At 35.0% G+C, this 21,070-nt stretch overlaps 1 protein-coding gene across 2 annotated transcripts in view; it reads right to left on the reverse strand.

Annotated features, from left to right (window-relative positions):
- Positions 1–21,070, reverse strand: part of NUDCD1 (NudC domain containing 1) — a 93,384-nt gene that overhangs the window by 35,236 nt on the left and 37,078 nt on the right. For both annotated transcript variants that reach the window (XM_088844760.1, XM_055431700.2), the window contains 5 exons: positions 19,481–19,661; positions 17,644–17,823; positions 14,533–14,737; positions 10,824–10,968; positions 5,185–5,310 (listed from right to left, as the gene is read on the reverse strand). In XM_088844760.1, the coding sequence (XP_088700886.1) occupies positions 5,185–5,310; positions 10,824–10,968; positions 14,533–14,737; positions 17,644–17,823; positions 19,481–19,661 (837 nt within the window). The remainder of the gene's footprint in view (positions 1–5,184; positions 5,311–10,823; positions 10,969–14,532; positions 14,738–17,643; positions 17,824–19,480; positions 19,662–21,070) is intronic.

The following is a 21,070-nucleotide window of genomic DNA, read 5'->3' on the forward strand; positions in this document are numbered from 1 at the left end:
GATAGCATGACAAAAGTAGTAAAAATAAAGATACAACAATTTGCTGAGGGATAAACAAGATAAATGGGCTTCCCTAGTGGCTCAGACAGTAAAGAGTATGCCTGCAACGTAGGAGGCCCAGGTTCAGTCCCTGGGTTGGGAAGATCGCCAGTAGAAGGAAATGGCAATACACTCCAGTATTCTTGCCTGGAAAATCCCAAGGATGGAGGAGCCTGGCAGGTCCATGGGGTCTCAAAAAGTTAGACATAACTAAGCAACTAACACACAAACAAGATAAAAAGATGTAAATTGTGAGATCAGAAACAAAACATGGGGTAAGGGTTGTAGAGCTTTAGTGTTCAAACTTAAGTTGTTATAAACTTAAAATAGTGTTATAAACATAAGTTGTTTTATGTAAGCTTCATGGTAACCACAAAGCAAAAACCTCAAGTAAATATAAAGAAGATAAAGGAATCTAAATATACTACTAGAGAAAATAATTAAATCACAAAAGAAGTAATCAACGGAAGAAGAAAGGAAAAGAGCAACTTCAAAACAGAAAATACATTATTAATAATTACTTTAAATGTAAATTGATTAAAATAAAACCATCAATCAAAAGAGTGGATGAATGAACTAAAAAACTTGAACCATTTATATGCTGCCTATAAGAGACTCACTGCATATAAGGAAACATGAAGACTAAAAGTAAATAGATGGAAAAAGATAGTTCAGGCAAACCAAAACAAAGGGAAGGTAGCTCACTTATATCAGACAAAATACACCTTAACACAAAGACTACAATAAGACACAACGAAGGTCACTATATAATAATAAAAGGGTCAATCCAGCAAAAATTTGTACATATCTATGAACCCAACATAGGCGCACACCTGTCTATATAAAGCAAACATTAACAGACCTAAAATGAGAGAGACAGCAATACAATAATAATAGGACACTTCAATAAGCCACCTTCACCAATGCATATTATCCAGACAGAAAATTAATAAGGAACTACTGGCCTTAAAAGATACATTAAACCATATGACCTTAATAGATATAAACAGAACATTCCACCCAAAGGCAACAGAATAAACATTCTTTTCAAGCATGCATGGCAAATTCTACAGGATAGATCATGTTAGGCTAAAAAACAGGAATTAATAAATTTAACAAAACTGAATAGTATCAGGATCTTTTGTGACCACAAAAAACTTGATATCAACTATAATAAGAAGAAAACACAAACATTTACAAATATGTGGAGATTAAATTCAATGTGAATTCAATGCACGAAAACTAATGGAACACAGCAAAAGCAGTTTTGAGAGGGAAATCCATACCAATAAGTGCCTACAATAAGAAAGATCTCAAATAACCTAACTTGTACATCTCAAGGAACTAAAAATTAACCAAGTTCAAAGTTAGTAGAAGGAAGGAAAAAAACAAAAAATTCAAGTAAAAATAAATGAAATAAGAGACTTAAAAAACAATGAAAAGGTCAATAAAACTAAGAATGGATTTCTTGAAAAAAATACACAAAATTGACAATGCTTCAGGTAGATGTGCCAAGAAAAAAAATGAAATCAGAAATGAAGAAGACACTACAACTCATACCACAGACATTCAACGAAGGATAAGAAACTGCTATGAACAATTATATGGTAACAAACTGGACAACCTAGAGGAAATAAACAAACTTACCAAAACTGAATAATGAAGAAACTGATAATCTGAACAGGCCAATTACTAGTAAGGAGTAATCAAAACATCTCAACAAACAAAAGTCCAGGACCAGGTAGCTTCACAGGTGAATTCTACCAAACATCTAAAGAACTAATACTAGTTCTTTTTAAACTCTTTTTGGGGAGGGGGCAAAGTAGGGGACATGTCCTAACTCATTTTGCTAGCTCAGCATTACCTTGATACCAAAACCAGACAATAACACCACAAAACAGGAATCTACAGACCAATATCCCTGATGAACACAGATGAAAAAATCAAGAAAAGCCTAGCAAGTCAAATTCAATAATACATTAAAAGGATGATACAACATGAAGTGTTTAATTATTCCAGGGCCACAACGATGGTTGAGTAGCTGCAGATCAATAAATGCAATCATATACTATGTTAACAAAATGAAGGATAAAAATCATATTATCATCTCAACAGATGCAGAAAGCACTTGACAAAATTCAACATCCCTTTATTGAAGGGTTTATTGAAATAAACCCCTTCTTCTGTGTTTATTTAAAAACCCTCAAGAAGAAACTTACCCTAATATAATAAAAGACATCCATGACAAGCTCCCATTTAACATCATACGCAATGGTAAAAAGTTGAAAGCTTTGTTCTAAGATCAAGAACAATGACAGTTACTCTTGCCACGTCTATTGAACATACTACTGAAAGTCTTAGAAGAGCAATTAGGCAAGAAAAAGAAAAGACATCCAAATTGAAAAGAAGTAAAACTGTCACTTTACAGATAGGATATGATATTGCATCTACAAAACACTACAGATTTCACCAAAAAACTGTCAAAACTAATACACAAATTCAGTAACGTTGCATGATACAAAAATATCTAGATATCTGTTACATTTCTATACACGAATAATGAACTATCAGAAAGAGAAATGAAGAACATAACCCTATTTACTGTTGTATCCAAAAGAATAAGATACCTAGGAATACATTTAATCAGGGAGGTGAAAGTCCAGTATACTGAAAACTGTAAGACATGGTGAAACAAACTGAAAACATAAATAAATGTGCTCATAGATTGTAAGAATTAATAATGTTAATATGTCCATACTACCCAAAGCAATCTAAAGATTCAATACAATCTCCCTAAAATTCCAATGGAATTTTTCACAGAAATAAAATAATCCTAAAATTTGTATGGAACCACCACAAAATCCCCAAACAGCTAAAGCAATCCTGAGAAAGAAAACAAAGTTGGAAGCATCATGTTCCTTGACTTCAAACTATAATGCAAAATTATAATAATCAAAACAGTAAAGTACTGGCATAAAAACAGATGCATAGATCAATGGAACAAAAGAGACAGTCCAGAAATAAACCCATCTATAGTTGGTCAATTAATGTACAACAAAGGAGCAGAAGAATACATTATTACACTTAAATGAGATATTAACACTGAACCCTGATTAAATCTTTAAAGTATGTAAAAAATGCTACAATAAACTGTGATGTAATGAGGGGTTGTTTATATATTTCTTATATTTCCAAAGATAGGACCTGCTTATAATAAGTCTATCATTCATGCTCTATGGGAACACATTTTATTCAGACTGCAGTGATTTAGAATCTTGAAATTATAATTTATGATCCTAGTATTCAGAGAAAATTATGGTGAAACATCCTGAAAGCCCACAGATCTAGTTTCTAATACTGGCTCTATCTTTGATCTCATGTAAACCTCACCTACTACAGTCTAACAGATCTGCAAAATAAAAAGAAGAAATACAGTTCCACAGATCCAAATTATTTTTTTCAAAGTTAGGACTATCCCTGCTTATTATGTATTATACTTCTTCCCCACTTCTGATGTATATTTCTATGACACTGAGAAGGTCCACAGCTATAACACTTCACCTTCTATAAATTCTTAAGGAATGAAGTGACATTTGGTTGGTAAATGTAAGAAGAAAATTCCAAGTATATTCTTCTCAGTTCTATCAAGTTTTTCCTCGAGGGAGCTAGAGGCCTCAGAGAATTAGATGCTTCCACTGCCCCACCAGAGTCAGCCAGATCTGGTTTGGCACTGCCTGTGACTAAGGTTAGCTGCTATTTGCTAAATTCTAGGATTCAGTCAGCAGACAGGGCATTTGTACTCTAATTTGTCAGTAATAAAGGTTTTATTTCAGTCCCCTTCTATTTGTCCTTGGTTTCAACTTACAGTATGTTAAACAAAGGAAACAGTGAGCAGTATCATTAACTAGATGCCTCTCAGTGACCAAGATTAAACTACTGATCAATACTACTTAGTACTACTATACTACGATGAAGTAAAATTCTCAGAGAAGCTAAGCTAAAACAGTAATGTTTTATGACATCTAAGATCAGGTACCTTTTCTATAAAAGTTAGGCAGGAAGCAGTATCTAAAAGTTATAGCTCCTAAGACTATAAGTTTAGGAAGAAAGGTCAGATTCTTCAAGAACAGTCTACAGTTAGTCAAGGTTCAAGAGTTTTTCATCAGTCATACTTAGAATGATTTTCTAAAATCTAACCCAAGACAGTAAGAGTGTGTAATGGCTCTTCCTTACTCACAATTAAAGGAGTTATCCATGGGATTATGTCAGAACTAAAAAACATCCAAGAAGCAAAATGCCAAGAAAACCTAACAACTTTGATCATCTGGGCTTTGGATCAGTGACCAGATTGCATAAAATAATATGATCAAGAACTCTTCAATTAGAGGAATGACTGAAAAAGAACAGGAGACACAAAAGTGCATGCAAATTTCTTGAGATCCAAGATGGAACTGAAACCATTTTTATTTTTATGATTGTCACCAACAGATCAGTCTAAAAATGTTTTTAAGCACCTATCAGAATCAGAATCTTTGACAGGTGTTAGGTATACTGCAGTAAGCAAAATGTTATCTCTGTGCTTTTCAGAAGTTATTCGTGTTATGTGTTGATGGGGTGGGGAGCACAGCAGACATAGAAATTAATCTTAAGAGTAAGCAATTTTGGTACAAGCTTCAATGACACCTTTTTATACCCAATGATCTTATGCAATTCCACATCACTTCTCTACACAGGTATAATTCAGAAATGCTCCTTTTTATAATTCCTTTGAGTATCATAATATCCAGCTATTAGTTTAAAAAAAGTTAAGTATCTAAAAAATATTACAAAAGGATAGTGAATGAGAGGAACAGTTAGATATTAAGTTGTCATATATTGCAGGCACAACTACATATAAAAAACATGCACAGGAAAAAAACCACTGAAAGATATCACTATGCAGTAGTACCAAACATACAACACTGTTTAATTATGGGTGATGGTATGAAAAGATGGCTACTTTAGGAAAAGAAGAAATTTGTCACAGACAGTAAATGCCAATCAATCTATCTTTGCAAAATAGTATTTAGTCAATCACTTATTATCTCATCTGAATAACTTCTCTCTATTCACAAATTTTTATAAATATCATTATTAAGAACTTACCACATGAGTAGTTTTTAATGTATTGCCATCAAATCTGCATAAACTGAAGTTCTCTTCAAAGAAAATATCACATTCTTCTAACTCTTGAGCATTACAAGGAGGTTTATCTTTATCTGGATTTGGATTCTTGGACCAGAAAAGAAACAACAATAAGAGCATTAATGTTTTCACATTTAAAGATGTTGAGATTACAGAAATAATGAAATACTGAATTTCAGACTCAGGACCAATAAAAACTTAAACAAAAATAGTCACAAAAATAATAGACTGATAGAATCAGCAGAAAAAGATATGAAAACAGCTATTAAAAACATGTTCTATATACTCAAAGATATAAAGAAAAACAAACATTGAGAAATACAGAAGATATAAAAAAGAACTAAACTGAAATTCTAGACATAAAAATACAATACCTGAAATGGAAAACAAAATAGATGGTACTGAGAGCTGATTAGACATGGCAGAAGAAAAGACAACCAGTAAGTCTGAGTCTACTTAAAATTCAATAGTCTCTCTAAAATAGTAATATGTGCTGTGCTGTGCTTAGTCAGTCAGTTGGTCTGACTCTATGATCCCATGGACTGTAGCCCATGAGGATTCTATGTCCATGGGGATTCTCCAGGCAAGAATAAGTGGGTGGCCATTCACTTCTTCAGGAGATCTTCCCAACCCAGGGATCAAACCTAGGTCTCCCACACTTCAGGTGATTCTTTACTGCCTGAGCCACCAGGAAAACCCTGGTAAAAGATAAAAGAGTCCACCTAAAAATGAAGCACAGAGAAGACAAAAGCTAAAAAGACACAGAAAATAAGAACCCCAGTGCCCTATGGAACCACATCAAATGGTCTAACATATAAGTATTTGGAAGGATGCAAGAAGAATAGAAAAAATATTTCAAGAAATAATGGCAATTTTCTTTCAAACTTGATTTAAAATGATAATCTTACAGGTCAAAGAATCTCAAGCATAACAAACATTAAGAAAAAAAATCAGTAAGTCACATTACAATGAAATTGCTGAAAATAAGAAAAATAAAATCATTCTCTTAAGTAATAAAGAGAAAATTTTAAAGTGGTCAGAAGAGGAAATCATACTATAAATAGAGGAACCAAGTTACAAATGACAGTTGACTTATTAGAAACTATACAAGCCAGAAAACAATAGAGTATGCTTGAAGCTCTGAAAGGTAAAAAACCCATCATCAGTGTCTTACACACTTGAGAAAATTAGCTTTAAAAGAAAAAAAGGCATGCATTTTTGCATATGGATGTCTGCAGAAAAACAAAAGAATTATCCAGCAGAAAGAATTTATCCAGCAGAACTACAATGCAAGAAATGATAAGAAAATTCTTCAGCAGGAAAAAGTTGACATCAGATAGAAATCTGAATAAACAGTGTGAAAGAGGAAATGACAAATATTTGGATCAACGCAAGACTTTTCCACACTGCGTTTTTAATCTCTTTAAAAGACAAGTGACTAAAGTTGTAACATATTGAGTTTATAAGGTAGAAATAAAATGACAAAAATAATACAAAGGATGGAGGAATGGAATTATACTATAAAGTTCCCAAGATAGGAGTTAAATGAACTCAAGATATGAGATGAAGACACATGGTGATAAGTTGAAGACAGACACCATAATCTCTAGAATCAACACTAAAACACACACACAAATATCCACCCAAACAAAAACACAGAGGTATAGTTAAAAATAAGCTAAATGCAAAGAATAATGGAATCACTGATTTTAATATGTTTCACTGTCTGCAAAAATCACTGTTTGATGTTTTTCTCTCAAAGAGTGAAAAAGGATTACTCAAGTTATAAATTGTATATTCACATGCATGTAACAGAAATACAATTCTATAGCAACTGATAAAATGTCCACATACCTAGTTTGCCAAAATACAGTCATGTTATTCAGAATTTAAGAACCCAAAAGGGTCCGAAACAAAATGTCTGAAAGTTACAGACATTATCAGATCTGTCCATTTCCAGCTGAGATATAGAGCAAGCTAGCTATGGTTGTTCACTGGAAGGATTGATGTTGAAGCTGAAACTCCAATACTTTGGCCACCTGATGCGAAGAGACGACTCATTTGAAAAGACCCTGATGCTGGGAAAGATTGAGGGCAGGAGAAGGGGATGACAGAGGATGAGATGGTTGGATGGCATCACCAACTCAGTGGACATGAGTTTGGGTGAACTCTGGGAGTTGGTGATGGACAGGGGGGCCTGGCATGCTGCAGCTCATGGGGTCGCAAAGAGTGGGACATGACTGAGCGACTGAACTGAACTGACTGAGCTATGGTTGTCTGCTCATCCTAAATATCAAAGGAAACAATGATTACAGTGACTGGTTAGAAGGTAATTCCAGCAATGAGCTGGGCCATGGGCTTTCCAAGTAGCTATAGTGGTCAAGTACCCTCCTGCCAATGCAAGACACATAAGAGACTCAGGTTCCACCCCTGGAGAAGGGAATGGCTGTCCACTCTAGTATTCTTGCCTGGAGGATCCCATGGACAGAGGAGCCTGGCCAGCCACGGTCCATAGGGTTGCAAAGAGTCGGACACGACTGAAGTGACTTAGCGTGCATGCACGCATTCTGGTACACTGACTCAAGAAGATGCGTGCATCCAGCAGAACAGAAAGTACTCTCCCTCCCCCTTTCAATTACTCATATCGGGCTCCCCTAGAGGCTTAGCTAAGAATCTGCCTGCAATATGGGATGTGCAGGTTTGATCCTTGGGAGGGGAAGATCCCCTGGAGTAGGAAATGGCAACTCACTCCAGTATTCTTGCCTGGTAAATTCCATGGACAGATCAGCTCAGTGGGCTATAGTCCATGGGGTCCCAAAGAACTGGAGCAACTAACACTAGAAATAAGAGGGCAAAAATGAAAAGCTAAGGACTACTGAGGCAGCCAGTACTGAAAAAGACAAGAGTATAGAGAAAAGAGAAAGCAAAGAAAACCCAAGACTCCATGCTGTTTTCCTCAAGCTATCTGCTATTTCAAGCTGAGCTGAAAAAGACAAGGGAAAACAGTGGATAAAAGGCTAAAAAGCTGAATTTTGATAATTGTCAAAGTACTTGGAGACAAAAATTAGAAATCAGGGCCTACACAGGAAGAGAAACCCTGGTAAACATGCCACACTTTTAGCTAAGATATGTGAAAAGTTCTGCCCTAGGTTTAAGAACAGACAAAAAATAAACCAGCCAGGCAAAAAACTGAAGTGAAGTGAAGTGGCTCAGTCATGTCCGACTCTTTGCAACCCCACGGACTTAGCCTACCAGACTCCTCAGTCCATGGGATTTTCCAGGCAAGAGTACTGGAGTGGGTTGCCATTTCCTTCTCCAGAGGATCTTCCCGACCCAGGGATTGAATCCAGGTCTCCCTCATTGTAGGCCAACACTTTACCGTCTGAGTTACCAGGCAAGCCACTAATGGGATTAAGAAAACAGGCAGAAAATTTGGAGGATGCAGCTAATGTAGTATTTAGAAAGAAGTGTAGAGAATTAAATGTTTTCATTAAAAAAGGAAGGTTTAAAAAAAAATCATCTAAGCTTTCACCTTCAAAAAAAATAGCAAAATAAATCCAAAGCAAGCAAAGAGAAAGTAATATATGTCCTAACAGAAATGAACAAAACTGGAAACTGAAAAAAAAGAAGAAAAATAAAGTCAATTGAAATAAATGTCCAAAATATCTACTAAACAACTTAAATTTATGGTTTAAAACCTTCAAAAAAAGAAGACTCCAGACAGTTTCACTAGCAACTTCCATCAAACATGAAAGAAGATATAATGCCAAGTCTACAATATCTTCCAGAAACAGAAGACAGAAACACTTCCTTACTCATTTTATGAACTCAGCATTATCCATATACAAAAAGTAACAAAACAAAACAAATATTATAGACCCCAATATTCCTCACAGAGATGTAAAGCTCTTCAATAATACCAGTAAACCAAACCAGCAGTATGTAAAAGAGAGTAATTTTATTTTACCGTGATTAGAGGTTCTAATCAATGTAGTAAGGCAAGTAAAGGTATAAAGATTTGAAAAACAAAAACTACCTTCAGTTAGAGATGACAAAATTCTGTTATTTTAAAACTAACAAATACACTAGTATTCAGGCATAAATAACTTAGTCATTTATCTAACAACATTCATTTGAAATCAAGTTTAAAAGGCAGTTAGCAGCAATTATCTACAATCTCACAACAAACCTCCATTACTGTCTCTATAATTATATCCCCAGAGCCCTATCACAATAAATACTTGCTGAATTAATGAGCATAGAGAAATGCAGTCTGCATGACTTGTAACAAGGCTATGAAATCAAAGTTCTGTAGTCATACATAGAATTCCAGTGATTCTTGAAATTTTCCATTATGCTGGAAAATGTGAAACATGGTTTCTCCATTTTGGTCATGTTTTCTTTCATCAGAGACATTTACTTTCAATATTCTAATCTTTCTTTTCTATCTTGCTGCTGCTAAGTCACTTCAGTCGTGTCCGACTCTGTGCGACCCCATAGACGGCAGCCAACCAGGCTCCCCCGTCCCTGGGATTCTCCATGTAAGAACACTGGAGTGGGTTGCTCTACAGTATGAATACTTCTTTATACAACCCTCCTCATTGCTATAATTCCAGATGGCAATAAATCAGACATTTTAAATGTGCTGATGTAAGATCTGGTAAATAAAGATAACTGAAGTTCTGGTGTATTGCTGTATTTGTTCAAATTCTTAACATTATCTTAAACGTTATCAGGGGAGGAACATATTCAACAAAAAACCATAGTTATATGTAGTGTGTATGTATACACACCCCTTGTGATATTCTAAGATCACCCAAAAAATGTCAATGATTACAAATAGATTATTAGCAAAGTAGGGTGTAAAATCAAAATTTTGTCCCTGTCAGCATTGGTCAGTCAATTCTTCTAAAGGAGAATACAGATATATAGGCAGATACAGTTGACACCTGAACGACATGGGTTTGAACTGGAAGCATCTACTTAAAAGACTGAAGGCAGAAGGAGAAGGGGACGACAGAGGATGAGATGGTTGGATGGCATCACTGACTCAATGGACATGAGTTTTAGCAAGCTCCAGGAGCTGATGATGGACAGGGAGGCCTGGCATGCTGCAGTCCATAGCGTCTCAAAGAGCTGGATATGATTCAGCGACTGAACTGAACTTAAAATACACACTACAGAAATACATAATATGCAACCGGTTGAATCTGAGGATGTGGAATAGCAGATATATAAGACCAACTATAAACTCAGATTTTTGAGTGTACAGGGTGGGCCCCCTAACCCCTGCATTGTTCAAGGATCAATTACGTATCTCCTTTTCTCTCCACATATATTGAGAGACCGAGAGATACATATATACATACATACGTGCATGCACACCCACCCTGTATGTACAACATGCCCACACACACATATATATATTCAGTTAGTGAATAGGGAATAAATATTAGAATTTCAAGTGATATTCAAACACTAGTCAGTAATACCTAATGTCTTTTACATTAGGAAAAGCAAAATGACATTTGAAAAACATAGTATAATCCCCACATACTTCTGAATCCTTGGGAAGTCCCACTACTATTGCAGTTGCTTACCAGTTCATCAGAGGTCAAATGCATCAAACGTTCAGCTATTGCAGCACACTGAGCTGAGTCTCTTATAAATTCCCCTTGTTTATCACCGACCACTAGCTCTGGCCATGTCATGCCTTCATTCTTCTTAATCAAGGAAATGTCCAAGCTAGATGTGTAAAATGAGGAAAGTTATGTTACATTAAGCAGCTACACAAACTATACAACCAATATCAAACAGAAGAATCTTCCATAGAAATTATTCCTCTGGTGTCCAAGGAATGTTTTACCAAAAATCATGTTCCTTTTAGTTTCGCATATGATGGAAAACCTATCATCCAGGAGTAAACAAGGCAGACTTAACAAATATAAAAGTATCACTGGACTATTGGGAAAGTCAAATCACCCTCAGAAAGAACTTGTGCAGTTCAGGTGTGCTGAGTGTTACCAATCTTAAGTAGTGGAAATATAAGCAGGATGTTATCTATGAGTTATTTCACTGGGGAATGGAGATGCAGTGATGGGCACATAAAGTTAACTGAAAAGGGCCTATAACTAAAGGTATCTCTCTGTGTGTGGAGCCAACAATTACCTTCACTATCACCAAACTAGTAGTCATAATATGATTACTAAAGATCAGGCAGCTTAAATCAATACAAAAGAACCCATAAAGGAACTTTAGATTAAGGACTAATACAGCAGGAAAGGGAGAGAGAGATGAGTCAGGGCAGACTGTGGACATGGGGTAGGGAATTGCCCATGTGCCTTTTGACTAGGAAAGGGAATCCAGGTAAGCTGGCTGCTGCGGTAATACAGAGAAAAGTGGGGTGGTGGCACCTGTTCCACAACAAAGCAACCTTTTCCACGTGCCATCTCTGGTACATGTGGGTCATACTAACCGATGCCCTGGAACTCAACTGCAAGGAAACAATTGCAAGAACACAATAACAACTATTATCATGATTATAAAATAGAACATGCTAACTTATCAGCTATTTTCAAGGCTATTATCACCACCTCATGAATTAACTACAGCACTTTCAAATTTTCTAAAACTACTTTTATTTAAAGAGACTATACAAAATATCTTTCTTACATAATGAGTTGCTATCATTACCATTAAAAACTACCACCACAATTAATAATGCCCAGATATAGTTATATCTTCTAAGGAGAAAGCTAATCTCAAAAGATGAGGATGATTAATGATGATAATAAAAACAATGACAGCAGCTTATACTTACCTAATGCTTACCACATGCTAAGTGCTATCTTAAGCACTTTACATATTTTAACTCATTTATGGCTCACCACAAAGAAAATAAGTACTATTAGCATCTGCACTTTACAAATAACAAAAAAAGCACCGAGAAGTTAAGTAACTTGCCAAGGTCACAAGCTAGTAAAGCAGTCTGGCTCCAAGTCCATGTTCTTCACTATTGCACTATTCTGCCTCTCTGAAAAAATATATGTAAATAACTATTAAAGAACTTGTACCTAGGGACCAGAATGTATAAATACTGTTCTTAGTCAGTTGCTACCTGAAGAAGTTAACAAGTTCATACAGTCTTGGTTTATAAAGAATTTATGAACCATCATTAAATTGGCATATTCAGTCAGTCACTCTTTTAGCATAAATGCATTTCTACATTTTAAAACTAGAATCACATCCTACCATCCAAGCAAAAAGGAATACACAGCTCCATACATAATACAGATTAGTTAACAAATCCTTTCAAAGTAAGAACATGAACTATTAAAAATGAGATGAATAATATAAAAATATCATGTGTTTTAAACCAATGATACCACACACACACATCATTGTAATTACCTTTTGTAACATTAAATAGTAATTAAGCACCTCAAATTTCATGGAAAAACAATACTGGTCTATGTTCATGTGTTAAATGCTGAATCTATTTTTGCATATAGTCCAGCTCTTCTCCTAAATCTTGGCTGAGTGACTGCTTGATGACTTATATTTAACAGTATGTTCCAGCTGGTTTGCCTATTTGAAAATGCTATCCTCAAACTGCACACACTAGTAATATATGTTTAAATAGAATATATGGAAATATAAAATATTTTTAAAAGAACCTTTTGGAATATAGAGTTTTTTAAACAATATATAAAAATATAACCAAGTCACCAAATTTCTCCATTAATAAAATGATTTCAGGATATCTGTTCAATTTAAAGCCTAAAAAACTTTGTGAATTAGATATACAGTTCTTAGACTCTTGGCATTTAGGTTCATATCAAGACTCACTCAATTTCACTGACTACATAAAGCCTTTGACTGTGTGGATCACAACAAACTGTGGAAAATTCTGAAAGAGATGTGAATACCAGACCACCTTACCTGTCTTCTGAGAAACCTGTTTGTGGGTCAAGAAGCAGCAGTTAGAACCAGACATAGAACAACTGACTGGTTCAAAACTGGGTAAGGAGTAAGACAAGGATGTATATTGTCACCTTAAATGCAGAGTATATGATGCGAAATGTCAGGCTGGATGAAGCACAAGCTGGAATCAAGACTGCCAAGAGAAATATCAACAACTGCAGATAGACAGATGACACCACCCTTATTGGCAGAAAGTGAAGAGGAACTAAAGAGCCTCTTGATGAAGGTGAAAGAGAGTGAAAAAGCTGCGTTAAAACTCAACAATCAAAAAACTAAAATCATGGCATCTGATCCCATCACTTCATAGCAAATAGATGGGGAAACAACAGAAACAGTGACTCACTTTATCTTCTTGGACTCCAAAATCACTGCAGATGGTGACTGCAGCCATGAAATTAAAAGATGCTTGCTCCTTGGAAGGAAAGCTATGACAAACCCAGACAGTGTATTAAAAAGCAGAGACATGCAAAGGTCCATCTAGTCAAAGCTATGGTTTTTCCAGTAGTCATGTACGGATGTGACAGTTGGACCATAACGAAGGCTGGGCGAGGAAGAATTGATGCTTTTGAACTGTGGTGTTGGAGAAGACTCTTGAGAGACCCTTGAACAGCAAGGAGATAAAAATTCTAAATTCAAGTAATTCTAAAGGAACTCAACCCTGAATATTCATTGAAAGGACTGATGCTGAAGCTCCAATACTTTGGCCACCTGAAGCAAAGAGTTGACTCCTTAGAAAAGACCCTGATGCTGGGAAAGACAGAAGGCAGAAGAGGATGACAGAGGGTAAGATGCTTGGATGGCATCACCGATTCAATGCACATGAGTATGAGCAAACTCTGAGAGATGGCCAAGGACAGGGAAGCCTGGTATGCTGGAGTCCGTGGGGTTGCAAAGAGTTGGATAAGACTGAGCGACTGAACAATGAACAATAAGAAAGCACAGGAATACATTATCTAGTTAGCAAATTAAAAGTAGAAAAAAATTATTTCCATTAAAAAGTTTAAAATGCGAAAATTCAAATAAATAGCCATTTTCAACCATTTATTATGATTATTACTCTTATTGTATCCAGAGTTGGTAATGAAAAGCATGACAACATAATGCAAACAATAACTAAGCTAGTATCTTTAACCTTAACTACAGCTGTGCTCTTTGACACAGGAATTCCATTTTTAATCTATCCTAAGAAAACTAATCAGCAGTATCGATGAGCCTATCGTAGTATTCCCCCTTGATGTAACCACTGCAGAAAAGATAAAAAGAAGAAAAAAAGTTTAAAATAATAAAAGGTAAAATTTCAAATATAAATAAAACTAAAAAAAATACCTATTATTTTCTTTAATTATCCATGTACTGCTTTCATGATCAATAGATGAAAAGAGACTGCCTTCCAAAAACCTCTGACCCTTCAGTACAATGTTGACAGAATCAGGCAAAAACTGTACTTGAATGTCTTCCTTAGTACAGTCTTCTGGAAGCTGTATTGTTACTGTCAAATCATCTTCAGTCTGTTGCCAGTAATACAGAGGTTCTTTGGGAAAGAAAAATGTATTATGTAATAGAGAAAAAAAACAGAGACGACAACATAACATACAAAATCAGAAACTAGAACATACAAAACACCTATCTAGCATCTTTTCTAGTGATTTTCTCACAAAAAAGTAATTATGAACAAATACACAGAGATCTCCTTGGGGAATTTTCACTCAAAGTGTTGTAGCAATCACACTTGACATTTCCCTGTTCCAGGCTTACCTAATGCCCTAGAAGATGTACACTCATAAAATACAAATCACAGCAACTCTTTATTCCCTACCTCCCAGTATCCCTGCTTCTCCCTCTTACACACACATACACAGGATTCCAAGTTAAAAGAATACCAAATATGTCACAAACCCTGCCTGAAACTTTCATCACAACCTTGATTTTCCACTGTTGGGGCAATGTAGTAACTCTGTGATATAGGAGACTACAACCGTTTGGTGGGACAGACAACCACACAAAAACAGAAGATATATTTTCCTTATAAAAGTATTGGCTATTTTACCCCACAACATGAAAGCAACTTCATGGTAAATTCAAGGGCTGTCAGAATATTTAGTCTAAGTTCCCAGTGAAAGAATCCTCCTTTCAACTCCTTCACTATGCCCTCTGCTTGGCTCCTAAAAAGCTATCTACCTAAGAAATACTTTTAGGCCCATAATACTATAACCATGAAGTAAGAAAGCAGGGCTTAAATGCAAAATGGACAAATATTTGCTTAACAGCATCCACAAACACTAATCCGTCCACTCACTCATCACAAAGAAGCATTGGTGTTGTTTAGTCACTAAGTCATGTCTGACTCCTTTGTGACCCACCAGGCCCCTCTGTCCATGGGATTTCCCAGGCAAGAATACTGGAGTAAGTTGCCATTTCCTTCTCCAGGGGATCTTCCTGAACCAGAGATCAAACCTGTGTCTCCTGCACTGACAGATAGGTTCTTTACCACTGTGCCACCTGGGAAGCCCAGGTAATAGGTAATATCAGTCTAATTGAAGTTTACAGAAAATGAAACCAGCATATATGCTCAGAAGAGAGCTTAAAAGAAAGCATGCAACAAACTATCCATAATTTTTGTTACAACCATTTTCCTTTCTTATTGTGAAAGTCTGATGATATTAAAATAAATACATTCCCAAGAGGAAGAGGGTACAAGAAGTAAGGGCCGTTTATTAGAAGGAAAACAGAAAAATTGAAGGGTTTACACTAAATGGAAGTGGTTTGTACTAAACGAGAAGAACAAATTCAGGAGGAATTCAAACATAACATTAGATGTGAACACAAGAAACACTAGCGGCTAGTGATTTAAAAACATGATGTGTTCCAGCTAGGCTGCAAATCTGTCTTGGAGCATGTGGGCCTAGGTACTAGGCAGACTGGTTCCCAGGATGAAGGCAGTGCTTCATTCTTCCTCAGCCACTCACCAAAGGAGTTCTAAAGGGCATGTGGTCTAGCTACTCTGGCTAAGCTCCAGGAGAGTTTAACATTATAACTAAGACAGAACAGTAGAGTTTATTCAGAAAGGGATCTTGTGAAAAAAATCACTCTTGTGGAAAGTACGCTGTTAAGAGGTGAAGTTAAAGGCCACCACGCACAATTCTTATATTCGTTCATATTTATAAACCTGGAGAAAATATTTTTCAAATATTGATTATAAAAGTATTTTCAAATTTTCTCAATAAATTTATTTTTTAAAGAGCTATATGGAAATGAAAGTCACTCAGTCATTTCCAACTCTTTGCAAACCCATGGCCTATGCAGTCCACAGAATTCTCCAGGCCAGAACACTGGAGTGGGTAGCCTTTCCCTTCTCCAGGGGATCTTCACAACCCAGGAATCAAACCCAGGTCTCCCACATTGCAGGCGGATTCTTTACCAACTGAGCTATCAGGGAAACCCTAAAGAGCTATGTAAGTACATAAAAATAGTGAAACCGATTTTTATTTTAAATAATTAAGTTGTTAAAGTAATAAAAAGGGTAGCTTCAAAGAGTAATACATATGATTGTTAAATACTGTGCAGATCTGTTAAGTAAAATATACTATTCTCTGACTATAAATATCAGAAATATGAACAGCAATGATTATAGGGAAATGTTCTCCTGAATATATTTTTAGAAGAATATGAATTATTTCCATATAAACTTCTTCTGAAAGACCTTTTTATTCTTTTCATTCTAAAACATTACCTTCATTCATTCATTCAAGACTGAGAAAACGTAAGTGATTATACCCCCGAGGAATTTTCTTTCAGTTCAGTATGAAAAGGAAGAACACATAACTAGCATACCTATATGAAGAGATGTATACCTATAAGACTCTTCATACCTATCTGAAGAGGCTTCCCTGATAGCTCAGTTGATAAAGAATCTGCCTGCAATGCAGGAGACCCTAGTTTGATTCCCGGGTCGGGAAGATTCCCCTGGAGAAGGGAAAGGCTACCCACTCCAGTATTGTGGCCTGGAAAATTCTGTGGACTGTATAGTTCATGGGGTCGCAAAGAGTCATACATGACTAAGCGACTTTCACTTTCATATGAAAAGAGGTTAGCTTATTTTTAAAAATTATTGTCTATGATACTAATATGCTGGACTTTCAAATATCAACAACAAATAGACATCAGTATTTGTTTATTCATTAAGTATTTGTTAAATATCTAATCAGGTAAAATAATACATAGATTTTAAAAAACAATTTTGGTAATTATGAAAAGTATTAAATTGAACCAGTTCACACAACGTAGGTGGTATATTTTATGAAAGGCTATTTTGGGAAATATAAAGGAAAACAAAGAAAAATTCAGTGCCAATCTTGACCTGGTAAAACTTATAACCCAGCTAGGAGGACAAGTCAGATCTATTTTACACAGGAGCTTTATGATTCAAAGTAAAATCACCTTTGATTTCCTCGGACATGTTTTCATCCTTCCTTTCTTCAAGATCCTGACCAGCTTGAACAAATGTAAAGGACTTGTAGGAGACAATCATCAGACCGTTCCCATCAGGTTCAATAGCAGCATAATGTGGCACGGACTTCCCACGGAGAATATTACGCTTAGCCATTTCATATTTATTATCTGTGAGAAAATAAAGCATTTCAGAACAGGAAAATTACAAACAAAAAACTATTATAAAAACATCTGAAAATATTCAAGTGATTTCATCCAGCCATCTCATCCTCTGATGACCTCTTCTCCTTCTGCCCTCAATCCTTCCCATAATACATATACATACATAATAATACAACCCATTCTAAAATATGTAATTTTTCTCTCTAAATCCTCACCTATATTCACACATTCACTTCATATATATTTAAGTATGGACTTTTCATTTCGTCAAGTAAAAACTACTATTTTTCTTCCACAGGTACATGCAAGGCAGAGTCCTACCTGACTCCAAAGAGCCAACCTCAGACACACTGTATTTTATAGGATGGTTTTTCCCAACATGTGGGATAGAAAACAGTAGGTCTGAAGTGAATTCCATGGCTAAATGGGTTGGGAAAGGCTGGATCAAAATTATATTTTCTTTTTTTACCCAAGATTTTTAGAAACTTGACAATGCTTAATGTGAAATGTAGCTATTGTATGCCTACATTTTCAAACTTACTTGACCACAAAATATAATTTATCAAATGTTCCACTCAACAGTCTAGAAATACAACACTGCTCTATTATATTCATTAGAAAATACAAAGTAACACAATTATATTAGTAATTCAGGGAATAAAGGAACTGAAACATCCAGAAAAGAAAATAAAGTCAACCACAGAAAGAATGTTTCTACAATTACAATAATTAAAGTTGGCTGGAGAGAAAAAAAAGAAAGGTGAGTCTAAATACAACTGTCCAGCCGAATGAAGGAAACAAAGATGAAGACAATGGAAGCCACGGAGCTGAGCTAAAGCTGCAGCAGAGTGCCACTGTGGACTGTCCTAGAGAAGGAAAAACACCCATGGTGATTCCTCCTATGTTACGTACCTTAATTTAAAAAACAAAGCTTTTATTTATCTAAAGCAGGGATCTATAAACTATGACCTGTGAGCTGAAAAATAAATTTTACATTTTTAAATGGTTCAAAAAAGTCAAAAGAATATTTAAATACATGTAAAATTGTATAAAATTCAAACATCAGTGTTAATAAATAAACAGCTATACTCATTTATTTATGCCTTTGTAAATGGAATACAGTTGGAATACAGCTATACTCATTCATTTATGCCTTCATCTACAGCTGCTTTTGCAGCACAGGATCCTAGTTGAATAACTGTGATAGGTCCTATGGTTACCACCTAGCCGTTAGAAAGTTTCCAACATCTAATCTAAATATTTAAGTTACTGTGTTCCTCTAGAGATAAAACTACAACACCGGGAAGAAGAACAAATTACACTAAACATTTTGAAGAACAAATCTTGTGCTTAATGTTACATATTAACATATATTTTTGTATATATTAAAAACATATACTTTAAATTCTTCCAAAATATGTAGCAGTGTCTCCTTTTACACAAAAGTTGTATTCAACTGTGGAAACACATAATTATTTTTTTTTTATAATCCATACCTAAGGAGAAACTACCTATAAATATTCATTCCACTGGGCGGCAGGTACTATAATCACAACACAATGCTTAAGAAAAAGCAAACAGCATTTACAGGAACAGCCTTGCATTTCAAAACCTACTGAATTATGGCAACCACCACAGAGAGATCAGAATTTAGTTATTTTACCTTCATATTTCTTACTAATAGTGACGCAGTCCAAGGAAACATAGAAACCACTTCCTTTCATAGCCAATTCCTCTTTCTCTATTCGGAGGAGGAGAGTAGCTACTGAATGTTCTTCAGCTTTCAGCAATGAGATACTGTGAATTATGATAAAAGGATTCCCAAGCTCTTCATTAAATACAATCTACAAAAAAGAAAAAAATACGTTTCACAAAAACGTATTACATGAATGCATAGAGCACAGAGGAAATACACAGAATTGACAATACAACAAGTAATTTGGATACTGTTTACTGCAACGACACATGAATGAAAAAGCTCTGAAATAAAGCTTACAAGTTTAAAACACTGCTTAAAGAAATAACTTTTAGAAAATATCTATTTAACAGAGAAAACTGATCAGTACTCACAGAAAACAACAGGGCCTCCAAACGGCATCTACAAGAGAAAGGGAATTAAAAGCAATCCTCTAGAAAAGAATTGCCAAGTGAAAAAGAGTGCTCCGTAAAGAGGAAATGAGGTCAATATTCCCTTACTGCATCTCTTCCCCTGTTTCATATCTAATTTATAATATCATTTATATCATATTATACATAATATGATATATATTAATATATTAATCATATCTCTAATTTTTTTCTGCCTTCTTAGTTTCTGAATACTGTTTCTATATACGTGTGTGTATCTTTCCCATTGTTTTTGCTTTGTTTTGTTTGTTTTCTGGAAATTTACAAAGGTAAGAGTCAAAGGAACTGGAGAGCAAATCATGAAAACTTTCTTACAGTTCAAAAACAAAATATCCCATTTCATCTAAAAAGATAATTCCACTAACTGTTAAATACTGAAATTTCTTCTAAAAAAAAAAAAGCAAATCAAAGCATCATGGAAAGATGTACAAAATCTTATCAAATTCTTCTTACAACACATAATCTAAAAGACTATTATATTTTTGTTAAATACCAAACAAAAGGTTTTAAGACTGATTTCTAAACAAGTTTTTCAAATAAATGAAAAAATAAATAGTGTGAATACAAATCTAACTGAAACACAAGAATTAACTCTTTTTTTCTTTTTAAACCTGTATCTGGAATCCCCTCATGTGGATTCCATGAAATCTGAAAGCCTTATTTAAAAAAGGGTGCTTTACCCCAATGCTCACAGTAGCAGTATTTAAAATAGCCAAGACACGGAAGTAATCTAAATGTCTATCAACAGATGAATGGATAAAGATGTGGTATACATACAAAGGAATACTATTCAGCCATAAAAAGAATAAATAATGCCATTTGCAGCAACATGGATAGACCTAGAGATTATCCAATTTAAGTGAAATAAGTCAGACAGAGAAAGACAAATATTACACAATATCACGTATATGTGATATCTAAAATATGATACAAATTAACTTATTTATAAACCAGGGAAAAACTCAGAAAACAGACTTATAGTTACCAAAGGAAAGAGGGATAAACTAGGATTTGGGGATTAGTAGATACAAACTACCATATACAAAATAGACAAACAAAAAGTTCCCACTGTATAACATAGGGAACTATATTCAATACTTTGAAATAAACTACAATGGGAAAGAAT

Source organism: Moschus berezovskii, chromosome 16, assembly GCF_049115385.1.
Source record: "Moschus berezovskii isolate FMDL1 chromosome 16, NW_MosBer_1.0, whole genome shotgun sequence".
In the NCBI taxonomy this organism is placed as follows: domain Eukaryota; kingdom Metazoa; phylum Chordata; class Mammalia; order Artiodactyla; family Moschidae; genus Moschus; species Moschus berezovskii.